This window comes from Mauremys reevesii, linkage group 7 (assembly GCF_016161935.1).
Source record: "Mauremys reevesii isolate NIE-2019 linkage group 7, ASM1616193v1, whole genome shotgun sequence".
In the NCBI taxonomy this organism is placed as follows: Eukaryota; Metazoa; Chordata; order Testudines; family Geoemydidae; genus Mauremys; species Mauremys reevesii.
The window spans coordinates 36,402,754-36,417,483 of NC_052629.1; the positions used below are offsets into that span (position 1 = coordinate 36,402,754).

The following is a 14,730-nucleotide window of genomic DNA, read 5'->3' on the forward strand; positions in this document are numbered from 1 at the left end:
CACCACCAGCAGCAGCGCTACTCACGGAAAATAAAATGAGCAAGACAGCACAGGGAAGAGCACTTTCCCTTGCTTTTACTTATTGCTTTCAAAGAAAAGGAATAGTACTGACTGTCTTCTGCAGTGACAATGTATTAGCATGTTTTAAGAAGCTTTGTTTCCTTACCTTATATAGTATAAGATTTTATCTTTGGATATAGGTATGGTACTAAATTAGAAAATTACAGTATTAGTCATGGCCAGTGTAGCGTTATCTGATAAAATATAACTATAAAGATCATTTTTGCAACCATTATTATATATTTGCAACGTATCTTGTACAACATGTGGCATGTAAGATATCTATAAAAGGTTTATGATTTGCTGGTTATGATTATGCTATCTGTAAGCATGAATCATTTTTGTATTTGAAGTTATGAATATTGGCTCTATATCTGGATTTCAAATGTTTGCTCCTGGGGTAACGCCCATGAAGTAGTTAGCCAGCACATCTTGGAGGGACTTTTCAAATTGAGTGGCCCATCAAAAGGACACTTTACTCATAATGGGCAATGGGAGACACCCATCTACACTGAGTGAACTGTCCTATAAATGTGCTTTCTGGAATATAGGTAATGGCATCCTGCAATGACTGAGCGAAACTGGTCATGAACATGTGACTTTCCCATGTGACTCCAAACACTACCTAGTCACCTGTGCTGATGTTTTTGTTGGAAACAATGGGTTTCCCTTCACATGGCAGAGGATATAAATTGTCCCTGGAAACCCCAAATTTCCAAAGCTTAGCTTTATATTTCATGATTAGGTACGAGGTATACCACTACAGACATCAGCGCTGTTCTTTCAACAAATTATATAGTGTTTTATCAGATCAATTCATGCATGTTTCTTATTAAAGTGATCTGTAATTTGTATTAAGTTTGCAAGTTATTTAGGACAAATGTTCCTGCTGTAGCCCAAAGATTACTTGGGTTACAGTTCAGGACAACTGCACCTGTATGTCCCCTCAGTGGCCCAGCAAAGGCACCCACTCTCAGGAGTCCAGCTCCCTTGGATGGAGACATGTGTCCCTCACCCTTTTGACTGGAGTATTTCCGGGCTGCACAGTTCCTTAACTTCCCTGTGTTATCCCCAGGAGAGACAGGCTGCCAAAGCAAAACTTGGTTGCTGTCTCTTTAGAGATGGTTAACAAGTGTAAATGCTACAGTTAAAAGGTACCACATAGCATCTCCTATGCCAGCCCACTTTATTCTTAAGGTAAAAAGCATTACAGAGAAAATATATTAAAACCAATAAACAAACCTACACACAAAAGCTGACCAGAAACCATCCCTAACATGGATTCTGGCAAGAGCAGTCCTTTAAACCTTCACCCAAGGGATTTGATGTGGTTACAGAATCATCACTGCTCCAATGCAGAACAGTCTTTTGGGGCATCTGGAAGCCCATCTTTCTAATCTTTCCCAATGGATTGGGGCCTGTTGTGGACCACAGGTCCTGTCCGTTTGCTGGATCAGGAAGAAACCATGAGCCAGTTTAACACTAGGCTATTTATACAATAACTCTTTCTCTTTGTCCTTGGAGAATGCAGTTTGAACTAGTATATGAATACCTTTCCAGAAGGGTTGCTTCAAAGGATTGTTAAGGGAGATAGTACATTAGCATTCCCTCTCCCTACTAGAGAAGATACATACAATGCCACAATAGTACCTACATAGCTGCATTTTTAATACAATATACCCCCAAAGGCATTAACCCTAATTCAATAAGGTTTAACTTAATTCAATAAAGTTCAGTCAAGATATTGCAGGAAATCAGCACTCTCTCACAGCTTGTATATAAAGTGAGCAAAATATTAAAACTGAACTCTGCCATGTGGCTTTGACAAGAATTTTGCAGGCACCATAATATACTCTCATTTTTCTGAACCCCTGTTATCCAAACCTCTGCATTATCCAAATGCCTTCCTTGTCCCTCGGCATAGGATACAGCCCCTTTGCAGCATGTATCACATGCTGGGGGACAAGGAAAGGATTCAGATAATGTGGAAGTTCAGATAATTGAGCAGAGACTCCAGGCCAAGACTGAGAGGAGGATGAGCCCTGAGCCACGGGGAGGCCACCCTGCTGCTGAATGGCTCCTGCCATCTCTATTATCTGAACAAAATTTGTGCCCCCCACGCTATTTGGATAATTGGGAGTATACTGTATTTCATTGTGCTGATTCTCTCATTCTTACAAACCCCATGAAGGAGCAGAGAAAAAGGACAGCAGAAAAAAGGGCACCAGCATAAATGTAATCCACTGTGTTGAACTGGTGCAGTGCATCTACATTAGGGGTTTACACTGGTACACATTTCCCCAATGTAGACAATCCTTAAATTCCATTCAGTTGGATTTGTACAAACTCATTAAAGGCAATGGAATTGCAAAAAAGTCACTGAAGGCATAATTGAAAATAAAAGTGTCCTGTAGAACCATTATTGTGAACATGAAACAACTACCGGTAAGTTTGATTCTAAAATCCTAGAGTAAGTTTGCAGAACTTGCTTTGAAAAAAAATCCAGAACTTTTTAAATTTTGTTAACTGAGCATATTTGATAAGGAAATCATTGAAGTTGACAATTAACATGGAAATCCACAATGTCACTTTTCACTTTCCAGTCACTTTACAGACTTGACCTGCTCTTTAAGCCTCACAGAACCTAGTGAGGTAGATATTTTACAGATGGGAAAACTAATGCACAGTGAGGCCAGATGACTTTCCCATGTATATATAGCAAGTCAATGCAGATCAAGGAATATATTCTGATAGACTTGACATCTACTCCACTTCTTAAACCACATTCCCTCCCTCATGAATTCAACTACCAATTATATTTACTAAAAAGGTTATTTTTACCACACTCTCCATTCTCCTTTCCTATTGAACTCTATCCAGCATCTTGTTGTCTTATTGTGATCAATTTAAACTGCAATTGGATGCAAGCAGTGGAAATTTCAAAATGGAGCTCACCCTGGGGATGCTGACAGGGGGGAGGACGCCGCCCCGGGGACCCTGCGTCGCCTAAGCGCAGCCCATGCATCTAGCACGCACGGGGGGGCGGCGCCGCCCCGACCCCCTGCGTCGCCTAGCGGCAGCCATATTTCATTTTAACGCCTTGCCTCACAACCTAAGTCGTGCAGAACGCAATGCTGGATGTAGGCTCTCTACACAAACATCTCTACAGGAGGTCCCACTTCTCACCACACCGGTGCAAAAAAGTGGTGGTCACATTAACACCACCTATACCGAAAACCTACAGACCCCTTCACAGACCTTGGGTGGCAGGCCCTGCTTCTTGCTGGCTTATATATACACCCCTGCCCTGGAAATTTTAACACGCTACCCCTCTGATAATTTAAACTGCAAGTATTTAGGGGCAAAGACCATGGGTAAATTCTGGCCCCTCTGTCATCAGTTGGAGTTTTGCCACTGATTTCAATAGGGCCAGGATTTTACCCACTGTTTCACTCACTATTTAAAGTGCTATATACAAATGTTAAATAATAATCAATAAACAATACTTTCTCCTCTTTTCTTCTACTATAAACCACATTGCTCAGGTCTAACTGTGCACTACTATACAAATGATGCAGTCAATGGAATGGACTGAAAAAAATGAATGGCCATTGTACATCTGACTCTCATTAAAAGGCAAGTTAGAAATATTTCTTGATAATTCATAATAATGTGCCTATCCACATACAGGTTTATTTGGTACTATGGAGTTGTCAACATGCCGGACAATAATTGTTTTTGTGATAGTTCACATCTCATCAGAAGCTGCAAAGTTTAGGAGAATAGCTATTTGTGCAAGATTTCTAACCCAATTTTTTTGATAAAGTGGCAGATAAGCAGCTGAACTTCTATTGTATTATTCAAAACATACTAAGCTACAAAGTTTTTGAGGTTCACAACTGTTAATTTTTTTACTGACCTATATCATTATTTAAATGGGGGAAGACACATACACTTCATTTGTACCTGTTTTCAGTACACTTACAATTAATATTAACTTAAAAAACTACATATTGCTGTGTTAAACACAGCTAGATAAAAGGCATGAAGTTACCTTTATAACGCTTTCCCCAGGCCTCATATCTGTATAAATCTTGACATTGTATGATATGTTGGAGAAGGCTGGAGAGTTATCATTTGCATCAATCACCAGGATACTGACCATAACTGCCATACTCTCCTGTACACCATCAGAAGCTGTCATCTTCAAAGGGAAAAATAATTCAGAAAAAAATTCAAAAGTCTGATTTGTCCCACGTACCCCCAAGTTTCACCTCACTTAAAAAACACTTGCTTATAAAATCAGACATAAAAATACAAAAGTGTCAGAGCACACTGTTACTGAAAAATTGCTTCCTTTCTCATTTTTACATATAATTATAAAATAAATCAATTGGAATATAAATATTATACTTACATTTCAATGTATAGTATATAGAGCAGTATAAACAAGTCATTGTCCGTATGAAATTTTAGTTTGTACTGACTTTGCTAGTATGCTAGTTTGTATGTAGTCTGCTGTAAAACTATGCAAATATCTAGATGAGTTAATGTACCTCCTGGAAAACCTCTGTGTACCCGCAGGGGTACGCGTACCCCTGGTTGAGAACCACTGAGTTAGACAATCCATGCCTCAAAAAAATAATAAACTCTGAATAGACAAGATGAAGGATAAGGAAAAGGAAGAATTATTTTATAGAGGCAGAATTGAGGCACAAAGATATAAGTGATTTACCCAAGATCAAATAGAAAATCCATGGTAAAGCCAGGAACTGAACTCAGATCTACCAAGTCCCAGCCCAGTGCCTGAATTACATTCCCATCCTGTGTTCTCTACTATTTAAAGGGGCAGATTCTCACTCTTTCTGTGCTCACTTTGTATCCTGCAGGCAACCCAAAGGGACCAGACACTCACAGTTACTCCCCTCCTGGGGATTCATGCGATCTGAGGAGCACCCCAGTGGGTTTAGAGCCAGTTCCTATATTGCTCTTTCCCAACACCTGGCACAAAATACCTCAATGTATCAGGCAATAGGAAAGGAGTGATTGCTTAAGCCTTTGTTTTGTCCCAAGTTTCCTAATAAAGCCCAGAGGCAGAGTATATAGAGTAAGCCACTGGGCTGCAGTCTCAGAACCTCTGGAAGTATGTATATATTCTCCCTCACTCTTTTTGTCATTGTAGGGTTTCTGGTTCTCTGTACTTACACCAAACCAGCACTGGTTTGAAGCTAAATGAATTTCTACAGCACAGAGCTGTGTTGAGAAGATTTTTTCATCAAGTGGATACTATGAGCATGTGTTTATTGGTCAAAATTAAGGATATTGTTAATAGTTAAACAAGCAATGTTATCAATACGAGCAAGATGTGGAAAGGATACCAGCATTTGAAAATAATCTCACTTTGGACCCATACCTTTAGCTCCCATTGAAATCAATAGGAATTTAAGTAATTTGGCACCTTCCAAAAGGTGCTTGGTATCTTGCAGGAGTGGGTTGAACATACACACTAAATTTCCTAAATTTCTCTGAACCACTCACACATTTATGCCTCCTCAGTATCAGCAAAAGGGCAGGGAGATGGCAGAGAGTAGTGAGAAGTGGGAATAATCCTACTTTCAGCCCTCTTTACCTACCAGATAGATGCCTGGGTAAATGGGAGAAGTAAGCTATTTCATTAAAAAGGATGAACCAACTTACTCCTTCACCCATATCCAGGGAGGAACAAGGAAGAGAGCAACTCTGAGTCAGAATTCATTCCTTGGTCTGTTCCTTGGGTGCTGCAGCTACACACTACATCTTATTCAGGACAAATTGTAAACGAATGATCTAGCCTTAAATTATTCCTATCCTACAAATGGGTACTAACTTGTGTATGAGAGAGAGAAGAGGACAGCCTATTCAAAAGCATATACTCAGTTTTATTTCTTCTCTGTCATATCAAAATTTATAATTCTGTTTGCAAATACCATATTGGCTTTTTCAACATTAAAAACGAGCAGTTCCTGGTGTGCTTTTGAAAGAATATTGCTTACCGAGAAGGTGTATAGCTGCTGGAGCTCTCTATCAACTGGTTGGAGTAAGGTAAGGTACCGAGTTATACCAGTCTGAGTCACAGTGAAGAATGTATTATAATCATTTAGGAAAAGATGGAGCTGTGGATCCTTTGTCTTCAAAGAGAAAGAAACGAATATTTATTAATATATAATATAAAAGTAAATATTTAAAAATGCAAGCATTAATTAAAGTGTAAATGAGCAGAATTATTATTATTTATTTATATTACTGTGGTGCTGATGAGCTCTAGTTAATGACCAAAATCCCATTGTGCTAGGTGCTGTACAAACCAAAAGATGGTCCCTGCCTGAAAGAGTTTACAATGCACAGTACCATTACTGACAGAGTCTGTGAAACAGCAAAACACCTACATTATTACATTTTAAAAGAGGGCTAATGAAAGCATTCTGAAAAAATATTTGAAAATAAATTTAAAAAATTTAGGGAACCTTCCCCCCAAAGAATGTTTTAAAAACAAAACAAAAAACCCTACTAAAATAGGATGAGGACATTTTGACTTTTAAACAGATAATTCTTAAAACTGCATTTTACTTATTAAGATAAAGATTCTAATCTCTGATTCATAGCATTTGTTCTCATAGCGTATTCTGAGAAATCGTCCCATTTGCTCAGTGCAGCAATAAAATAGTTCAGATGAACAATGTCTACCACATGGTGATGATTAGTATCTGGTTGTTGCAGAAACTCTGTAGTACAAAACATTCAGGCATATCCTTGTATATCAGAAGAAACAAACATTTATACATTGGTAAAATAAGGATAATTACTTTGACCACAAATGAAAATAAACCTCAGAATCAAGATATACTACAGTTTAATATTTATTTTGATTTTGAAGTAACATTTTTAGTAAACGTATGTGATATATTTTGGCAGCTCAAGATTTCTCTAAACAGGGAAAGTTTCCATGCTTTGAATTCCCCAACCTATCAAGTTTAGCAGCTGTGTAGATGCAACTTATATTGTATGTGCCAAAAGGTATGAGGAGGTTTAAAAGACATACTAAAGGACAGACCTGGAACTCACCCTAATTTGTTTCTCTTTACATAGCTTGAATAGATAATGGTTATTTCAATGGTGTGGGGAAAAGCAATAACAACTCTTTCCAGAGAAGAGGTAGTCAGATTGCATTTTAGAACAGACAGGACGCCCAGTTGTCTGAAAGAGGGACAGACTAGGACTGCCATGGGAGAGAAAGGGCCATACTCCCTAACAAAAATTACTCAAGAGATGTGATGTTTAATGGCCAGAATCTATGGATTGGCTCTTTAGCAACCAGTGTAGCCTGAGAGTGGGGGGTCTGTAGGAAGCTGCAAAAGGGGCTCTAAGTCACATTGTGGATCCCTGATTCTCAGGCTGCTGGATAACAGGTCTGTCTTGAGGAACAATTTAGAGCAACCTTGAAGTGCGCTAAAACTCTGTCCATGCCGCCTATCACGAAGACAGTCCTACTTTGGAGCAGGGAACTACACAATCGTGCCAAATCTATTTCACTTGCAGATTCCTCTAGGCCAGAGGAACCCCTAATTGGTTAGTTAAGCTATCTTTCTATGCACTTTGGGCTGTTGAAATGACACAAAACCAGAGGAACGGGCACTTTTTATTTAACTATGTATTTAACCTGCTACACTGATTTTATTGGATCTTTTGCAGTTACTATGTATTGCAGTTAGCTTTTTAAACACTTTAATTTTATTTTCTCTTCTATTCTATGAAAATAAATGCCTCTTTGTGTTTTATATAATCTGACTGGAACCTAAGTGCTTTCTAAATTTGGGACATACTATCACTGCTATTTTTCAACATGGCTACTGGTTACCTGGGTTAATTTCTTGAAGTAGATAAGAGAGAATATGGCAAGGGATGCTATGTGACTGATCAAAATAGAAAATGGATGTTAGATTAGAAAATTAGTCACACAGAAATTGTCCAAAATGGTACAGACCAAGGGAAAGAAGGCCAAAGCAAAATTATTGATCAAATATTACAGCTATTACCATCTTCACCAAATCCAGCGGTTGCAAAATGCATGTTTGTCTTGAAAAAAAATGCATTTTGAGGTCCTGTCCCCATACCCACATATCAGAGAGAAATACTTCAAAATAAGATCTTCATTTCACCATTTTTAACATCTACGGAGGAAATGGACATACTCTACATTTAAGTCAGTGCAACTAAATGAAATCTGAGGCTTAAACTTGTTATGGCTTTTAGACTCTCATCTCACAAAATAATTCTGTAGACAAAGCCAGACAAATATATAGCCACACAGTTATGATCACTAAAACACATTGTCAAAAGGTGTAATATTACTTTTCTGAGAGCACTGTTCTCATTCTAAGAGCATTTACTCAAACTGTATCATAAAGAGCTTTTCTGTAGATCAATTTCCGTCTACTCCTAGCTAATTAATTATGCAGAAAGGTTTAGGAATTAAAAAGTCACTTCAAAGTGAAAAACTTTAAGATTCTCATGGCCTAGCAGGCATAACTGAAACATTTCAACAACCTGAAATAAAAGCACTAAAAATATAATACTGTAATAAACAGTTGCAAACACAGAATAGGGCAAAAAGATGAAAAAAAGATTTAATTTTGCAGTCCAAAGTACTCTAGGACACTGAAGCACAGGATTTGGAAGACAAAGATTATACTATTTAAGTCCTAGACCTAGGAAAACACTTCAGTTGCTCAAAACTAAGTGCAAAAAGTGTTACAAATGAGTGGTTTCCTGTCACTTAAAGGTATGCTGTAACCATGATAGCTGTCAGTAAAATTAAAGCTCTTTTCGCCATTAACAGTCCGAAGAAAGAAAAAAGGGTATCCATTATGGTTTTTCCAGGAGAAGTGGTGGCAATGATTGTTCACTTGTAGACTCTATAAAGTTAAACACAGAACTTTATTTTCAGAAAATTCCAAGCCATTTTTTAGATCTCTATATAGTACTGAGTCAGCACAGGCTCGGTTCAACAAAAGGATTTGTTTATAACTCTAAGAATGTTCATTCCAATTTAGTTCCTTGAACCTTTCCACTTAATTTGATATCACACAAGTGATTCCTCAACACTGTGTGGCCTTCTAGCCAAATCTGTCTTGTATGGTTTCTGCTATTCACACAGTTTTGAACAAGATTAATTTAACTTTCTGAATGACCTTTGTTTCAAACATACAATCATGTGGGGGTTCCCTGGGTGCCATTATAATGCTTTGCTGCTGACCATCTATGTGTTCTATTACTTTCTCTGCGGTCCATCAATGGAATTTGGATGCTTTTTTCTATGCTAAAGACACTTTATTCATTGCAGACATTAGAACTGTCACCTCAAAGCAAGTGAATACTTGGTGAGTATCCAGAATGGAATATTGGGGAGATGGTTGTGATAGGACTGATACAGTGAAAGAGACATACTCCTCCAAAAAGCTATAATAATGGAATGTAGCATTCTCTTCGGTATCATCCATCATTAAGAAAAACTGCCAGCTAAATTCTGATTGCAGGTTAGGCTTGATGTCAGGAAAAAAAATCTTTGACTTGTAAATTGAGCAGATTTGATATGGGAGACACTGAGACAAACTAAATAATGGAACGCTATATGTCACTTTTGTGATCACTATTATAAATATAATCATTTTTTAAAAATAAGGATTGTACACAAGCACTACCATTCTTGACATTCTTGGGTATTTGAGGTTCTCTCTGCCAAATTGTCTGCAAAGGTCTGAGCAGTCAGAACCAGCAATCAGAAACCACTAAGAATAGTGTAAACTAACAACATGTAGCTAAGAACCACTTCAAGCATGCAGAACAGACCTCATATGTTTTATCTTAGCACTATTTAGACTATTTATTGTTACCTGTCTGATAAGTAATCAATGTTATTTTCTGTAGCAATGACAATTTATTTTGTAGCAGGATATATATTTATCTGCTGAATATATGAAACAGTTGTAACATATCCCTATTAAAACTCCATTGACTTAAGTGGGCTTACAACAGAGATGAATATAGCCCAATGTATTTAATGTGTTACAGACAGACTTCTCTAAAAAACAATAGTTCCAAAGTTTCCCAGCTTTACTGAAATAAAAATGAAGGAAAGAGAAACCAAAGCACACAATTCCAACCAAAATATAGTTTCACACACTCAACACCCAGTACCTACAGGAATGGCATCTGATACAAGCTACAGAACAAACCAAACATGATATAAAATGAATAAATATGAACAAAAACACATATACAGCAATGATGGACCTTAAGAAAATGGAAAAAAATAACAGTTACAAATCTGAAACAATTAGGTGAGCTGCAAAAAGCTTTCACAATGCACACTGAGTCCATTTATACTGAGCCCGGGTTAGAGTTTGCTCTACTTCCAAATCTCAGAGCAGTTCGTGAAAATTTGCAAATCTGAGAAGAAGGTCACTTTCAGTTCACACAACACGGTTCCCTCCTACTGAAGTTCGTTTCCTTTACAAAAAAAAAATTCCTATAGAATTTAATAGGGATAAAATCAATAGGTTCGACAGAAATTACTCTTAACACTGACAGAATCAATAGAAAATGATATCTCTGCAACAGGTTTTTGACCCACTCCGTAAAACTTGATAGAAGGGATATAATTCTCTATAAATTTCTAGAGGACTTTCCCATAAGTTTTCAGAACAAACCTCAGTATCCAAAGAGTGCCTCTAGTGGCTTGTCCACACACTTCCTGCCCCAAACCTGAAGCCAATTAACTTCCTTCCAAAACGTCAGAAGGAAATGAGTGATCCTCTTCAGGGAAAGAGCCACATATGGGTCATTTCCCAATCCCATAAAGGATTCCTCTACCCATATTGCATAGCGGGAAGCAGCAAAGAGGCTGCATCTGCAACTAAACTCTGGTTATACCAGGGCTAAAAGACAACCCAAATCCCTTGCATGCAGTAGAGCTGCATCTCATCCCCTAGAACACTCTTGATGGATTAAGGTAGTGACCCATACTGTCATACCCAGATAACCTGCTTGGGATCAGGGAAGTTGCCATTCAGCACTCCAAGGGAACCACCAAGTAAAACCATCCTGCCACGTGACAGAGCAGAAAGGGTGGATGGGATGGGAGTGGCATATTATGTCACCATCATTTCTAATGCAGATAGTGTAAGTACGGTAAGTTTGTGAAATTTTTCTTTTTTTGTACATTACTGAAACTTTGCAAAATGTGTGTCTATTCATCTTTTTTTTCCCCTAGCTTTATAATCTATTCATAGCTGCTTCTTGTAAAAACTCCAAACTCTTTTTATACACTCTTCTTCAATAAGAACTAGCACAGAGTGCTATTTTTAACAATGTTGATTGGAATAGCCCACACTTCTAGGCTGATTAGCCTACAGGATATCAATGACTCATGGACCATATCAACCATTAGTCCTTTGCAATTCTTTGAAAGCATATAATCTTCAAGGAAGCAAAGGAGGAAAAACCCACAGTTCCAGTTGCGGATGGTGCAGATGGAAAATGTCTTATTAGCTTATTGAAAGTCTCAAGCCTGGTCTACACTACGCGTTTAAACCGGTTTTAGGTTTAAACCGCCACACCCATCCACACTAAGAGGCCCCTTATATCGATTTTAATGGCTCTTTAAATCGGTTTCTGTACTCCTCCCCGACGAGAGGAGGAGCGCTAATATCGGGATTAACATATCGGAATAGGGTTAGTGTGGCCGCAAATCGATGGTATTGGCCTCCGGGCGGTATCCCACAGTGCACCACTGTGACTGCTCTGGACAGCATTCTGAACTCTGATGCACTGGCCAGATAAACAGGAAAAGCCCCGCGAACTTTTGAAATGCATTTCCTGCTTCCCCAGCGTGGAGAGCTCATCAGCACAGGTGACCACGCACAGCTCATCTGCACAGGTAACAATGCAGTCTCCTGAGAATCGAAAAAGAGCCTCAGCATGGACTGCACGGGAGGTACTGGATCTGATCGCTATCTGGGGAGAGGATTCAGTGCTAACAGAACTGCATTCAAAAAGACGAAATGAAAAAGTATTTGAAAGAATTGCAAGGTCTATGACGGATAAAGGCCACACCAGGGACTCACTGCAGTGCAGAGTGAAAGTTAAGCAGCTCAGACAAGCCTACCAGAAAACCAAAGAAGCAAATGGAAGGTCCAGGGCAGGGCCAAAAACATGCCGCTTCTACGCTGAGCTGCATGCAATTTTAGGGGGCTGCACCACAAGTACCCCACCCCTGTCCGTGGATTCCGAGGTGGGGGTTGTAATCTCTGCCATGGCTGAGGATTATGCGGACGGGGCAGATGAAGATGAACAAGAGGAGGATGAGCTAGCAGAGAGCACACAGCACTCCATGAACCCCAACAGCCAGGAGCTTTTTCTCACCCTAACAGAATTACCCTCACAAGCCACTACCCCAGACAATGAAGCCATGGAAGGGACCTCTGGTGAGTGTACCTTTGCAAATATCAAACATTGTTTTTTAAGCAAGCGTTTTTTAATGATTGATTTGCCCTGAGGACTTGGGATGCATTCGCAGACAGTATAGTTACTTAGAAAAGTAGGACACTTTACCACGCCATGCATGTAGCAAGTAATCAGGTATCATTGCATGGCAAAGCATAGCTGCGTATGGTCCCGGTGATTGCTGGCATTCAAGAAGCATCCGTTCTTTATCTCGCTGTGTTATCCTCAGCAAAGTGATATCGTTCAGGGTAACCTGGTTGAAAATCAGGAATTTAAGTAAGGGGGATGGCCATTTTCCTACTGGGCTCGTGGACTGCAGCAGCTTAAAAAAAAATTCTTTCCTGCACGTAGCCAAGCGGGGGGAGGGGAGGAGTGAAATGCCGATGATCTTTTTTGTGTTTGGTCAGCGGGGATCTTCCCCAAGCTACCAGCCACGCAGTGGGGGTGGGGGGGGAAGGGTGTTGATTAGCAGGGAGCTAGCATGGTATTAGCCATGCGTTGGGGGGAGGGGTAAATCACTGCAGAAGCCGAAAGACAGTGGCTTACCATGGCCTCATGCAAGCTGAATTCTGATGCCCGGACTTGTGTCTGTGAGATCTGTAACCCCAGAGCTGCAGGCACTCAGTATTAAGATGAAAAATGCGACCTTGTAGGGAAATCACATGTGCTATGTAAGGTGAATAGTGCTGGTCACTGTGAAAGAGTATAACCATTGTTCTGTAAAATGTATCTTTTTAAATACTTCTCTCCCTCATGCAGCTGCAAATTTTTCAAGCCTCCCTACTCCATCCCAAAGGCTAGCCCAGATAAGGCGGAGGAAAAAGAAGACGCGAGATGAAATGTTCTCAGATATTATGGAAGTTACACGCAAGGAAAGAGCTCATCTGAATGAGTGGAAGGACGTGGTATCAAATTACAGAAAAGATGCCAGTGAACGTGAGGACAGGAGAGACACCCGAGATGAGAGGTGGCGGCAGGAAGACCGGCAGGAAAATCAGCGGTGGCGGATGCAACTCTGGGGCTGCTGCGTGATCAAACTGACATGCTCCGGCGTCTGGTGGAGCTTCAGGAAAGGCAGCAGGATCACAGAGTGCCGCTGCAGCCCCTGTATAACCACCCTCAACATGTTCCACATCCTCCTCACCCAGACGTGTAAGAACGCGTGGGGGGAGGCTCCATGCACCCGCCCACTCCACCCCCGTGGACAGCCCAACCAGAAGGCTGTCATTAATGTGAAATTTTTTTACTGGCCTTCTCCATCCCTCCTATCCTCCTCCCAAACCACACCCTTACTTCTCTCCCTCTTTTTATAATGAATTAATAAATAATTCATGATTTTTAAACTAGAGTGACTTTATTTGCATAAGTAAGCTGTACTCGAAGGGGGAGGGTGAGTTGCTTACAGGGAATGAGTCAATCAAGGGGGGTGGGTGTTCATCAACAAACACAGCAGTCACACTGTACCCTGGCCATTGATGAAGCTCGTTTTCAAAGCTTCTCTGATGCGCACCGCTTCCTGGTGTGCTCTTCTAATCTCCCTGGTGTCTGGCTGTGCGTAATCAGCGGCCAGGTGATTTGCCTCAGCCTCCCACCCCGCCATAAAGGTCTCCCCCTTACTCTCACAGAGATTGTGGAGAACACAGCAAGCAGCAATAACATAGGGGACATTGGTTTGGCTGAGGTCTGAGCGAGTCAGTAATGTGTGCCAGCGCGCCTTTAAACAGCCAAAGGCACATTCCACCACCATTCTGCACTTGCTCAGCCTGTAGTTGAACAGATCCTGACCACTGTCCAGGCTGCCTGTGTATGGCTTCATGAGCCATGGCATCAAGGGGTAGGCTGGGTCCCCCAGGATAACGACAGGCATTTCAACATCCCCAACTGTTATTTTCTGGTCTGGGAAGTAATTCCCTTGCTGCAGCCGTTTAAACAGAGTAGTGCTTCTGAATACGCGAGCGTCATGAACCCTCCCTGGCCATCCCACGTGGATGTTGGTGAAACGTTCCTTGTGATCCACCAGTGCTTGCAGCACCATTGAAAAGTACCCCTTCCGGTTTACGTACTGGGTGCCCTGGTGCTCCGGTGCCAAGATAGGGATATGGGTTCCATCTAAAGCCCCCCCCCCACAGT

The 14,730-nt window shown here is 40.4% G+C and overlaps 1 protein-coding gene across 22 annotated transcripts in view; it reads right to left on the reverse strand.

Annotated features, from left to right (window-relative positions):
- PCDH15 (protocadherin related 15) overlaps nucleotides 1–14,730 on the reverse strand; it is a 790,091-nt gene that overhangs the window by 318,988 nt on the left and 456,373 nt on the right. For all 22 annotated transcript variants that reach the window (XM_039547294.1, XM_039547276.1, XM_039547275.1 and 19 more), the window contains 2 exons: nucleotides 6,093–6,227; nucleotides 4,115–4,264 (listed from right to left, as the gene is read on the reverse strand). In XM_039547294.1, the coding sequence (XP_039403228.1) occupies nucleotides 4,115–4,264; nucleotides 6,093–6,227 (285 nt within the window). The remainder of the gene's footprint in view (nucleotides 1–4,114; nucleotides 4,265–6,092; nucleotides 6,228–14,730) is intronic.